Source organism: Cyprinodon variegatus, unplaced genomic scaffold, assembly GCF_000732505.1.
Source record: "Cyprinodon variegatus isolate N-32 unplaced genomic scaffold, C_variegatus-1.0 Scaffold723, whole genome shotgun sequence".
Classification (NCBI taxonomy): Eukaryota; Metazoa; Chordata; class Actinopteri; order Cyprinodontiformes; family Cyprinodontidae; genus Cyprinodon; species Cyprinodon variegatus.
This window is the reverse complement of record NW_015151176.1, coordinates 24980-26909: the sequence shown is the minus strand read 5'-3', so window position 1 is coordinate 26909 and position 1930 is coordinate 24980. Positions and strand designations below refer to the sequence as shown.

Sequence of the window (1930 nt, the reverse complement as noted above, 5' to 3'; positions counted from 1 at the left end):
GTGCTGTGAATTGGTGCTATAGAAATAAACCGAATTGAATTCAAACAAAAAAATCTAATATCAGCCAAAAGAAAAGTTTCTAACAAAGGATTGTGAAGAGGAAAATAGCTTTTTCTTCAAGTAGCTGCATACTCATATTTAATTTGCAATAAACGCAAAACAAGAAGGTCTTCAAACTGATCAATTATATTTTTGACTGTCACAAAGTAATGTTGCAGCATCCATTGATGTGGTCCATCCAATATCTGTTCTATTTAACAAATATCTGTTTAAATGAATCCCAATCTATTTATTAGTTTAATGCTTCTCCAAACTGTCACAGTGTGGGGAAAAAAACTTTAAAGCTGGAATATTTAATTATTTAAAACCTTATTATAAGGGATATCCAGCAGAGACAGGGAGAATTAAAATTGTATTTTCTTCCCTCTCCAGTAATACAAGTTATTCAGCTTTTAATCACCATTGCAAAGTGGCTATTCTATAATAATTATATAGCATTAAACTGAATATGAACATTGAAAAATGAATGAAAAGAGACAGCGTTTAAGGAGTTTAACATTGGAAGGGAATCTCAGCAAACCTCTAAATGACATAAAGCCAAGTTGCACATGAAAATTAATTTCTATATAAAATTAAAACCTGATAATAAGGAGGATAAAGTGTCTCCTTTCCACGCTGACGTTGAGGACTCTCGGACTACGTGTTGAACTTGGAGATAAGCTAACAGGAGCTAACGAGGCTGTCACCGCTATCTGACCACATTTAAAAACATTTAAATACACCAACCACTCGGTATGAGAAGGGAAGGTGGTGCAGACTGAGGACGGAATGACATATTGAACATTTAACCAGGCTTCATTTAGTGACAGCAGGTAACTAGCATTAGCCCGGTAAGCTAGGAGCCGTCAGAGCTGCTTGCAGACCAACATCCTTGAATTATGACACAATATGATAATAAATGACAAACACAAATGGTTTAGATGTTAATTAGGTGTTTACTATAAAGTCTGCACTGACAGTCAGCTGAAGCAGCCTCTGAGTTTCCCTTGTTTCCGTTTTAGAGAAGCCAGGCTAGCTAAGTGCTAGCTTTAGCCGCTTTAGCCAATGTTATGATAACTGGAAGGCCCGATAACAACTAAGACTGTTTACAATGGCGTCCGCCATTTACTCACCATGTTTGGTCTCTCTGGATGTGAGGACGGTCTTCAATCCGCAGTCTGGGTTGTTTTCTGAGATTTAGTGTCACTGTGGGGAAGCAGCTGACCGGAGCAGGGACGGTGGAGCGTTTAGCTGTTAGCGTGAAGATGGCAGCGGAGAGCCACGTAGCCACCGGAAGAGCCTGCTGGATCTGCCCACCGTGGAAACCGGTGACGTGGGCTCCCAAATGCTGCTGGAGAAATAAAGAGCAAGATTGTTTATTTTCAGAAAGTTTCTAAAAGCTGATCAAATAATCAACGCAAACAGTTTAACACTCAAAGTCATGAAAAGAAAAACTATTATAATGATGTTGGCCAGTTCTTTTTAAAACTTAGACTTAGACTTAGATGGATTTATTTGACATTTTGTTTATACAAGTGTAAAACAAAAATACATTTCGTTAAGAACTGCTCTCTGGACAAGTGCAGCCCTGAAAAACAGTAATATAAACATATAACTGTATATTTAATTAAATTAAATTCAGTTTATTTCTATAGCGCCAATTCACAACACATGTCATCTCAAGGCACTTTAGTTCACTAGATCGTACAGTCAAAGTTTTCTATCTAAGGAAAACCAGTTGATTGCATCGACTCATTGACTCAAATGCAATCCCTCACACTAAGCATGCTTGTAGCGACAGTGGAGAGGAAAAACTCCCTTTTAACAGGAAGAAACCTCCAGTAGAACCAGGCTCAGTGTGAGCGGCCATCTGCTGAGGCCGACCAAACTT

The 1930-nt window shown here is 38.3% G+C and overlaps 1 protein-coding gene across 1 annotated transcript in view; it reads right to left on the bottom strand.

Moving 5' to 3' along the window:
- The window catches only part of arcn1 (archain 1), a 19597-nt gene extending 18256 nt beyond the window's left edge, over positions 1–1341 (bottom strand). The window contains exon 1 of the mRNA XM_015395062.1: positions 1173–1341. Coding sequence (XP_015250548.1) covers positions 1173–1175 — 3 coding nt within the window. The 5' untranslated portion in view covers positions 1176–1341. The remainder of the gene's footprint in view (positions 1–1172) is intronic.
- Between the last annotated feature and the right edge of the window lie 589 nt (positions 1342–1930).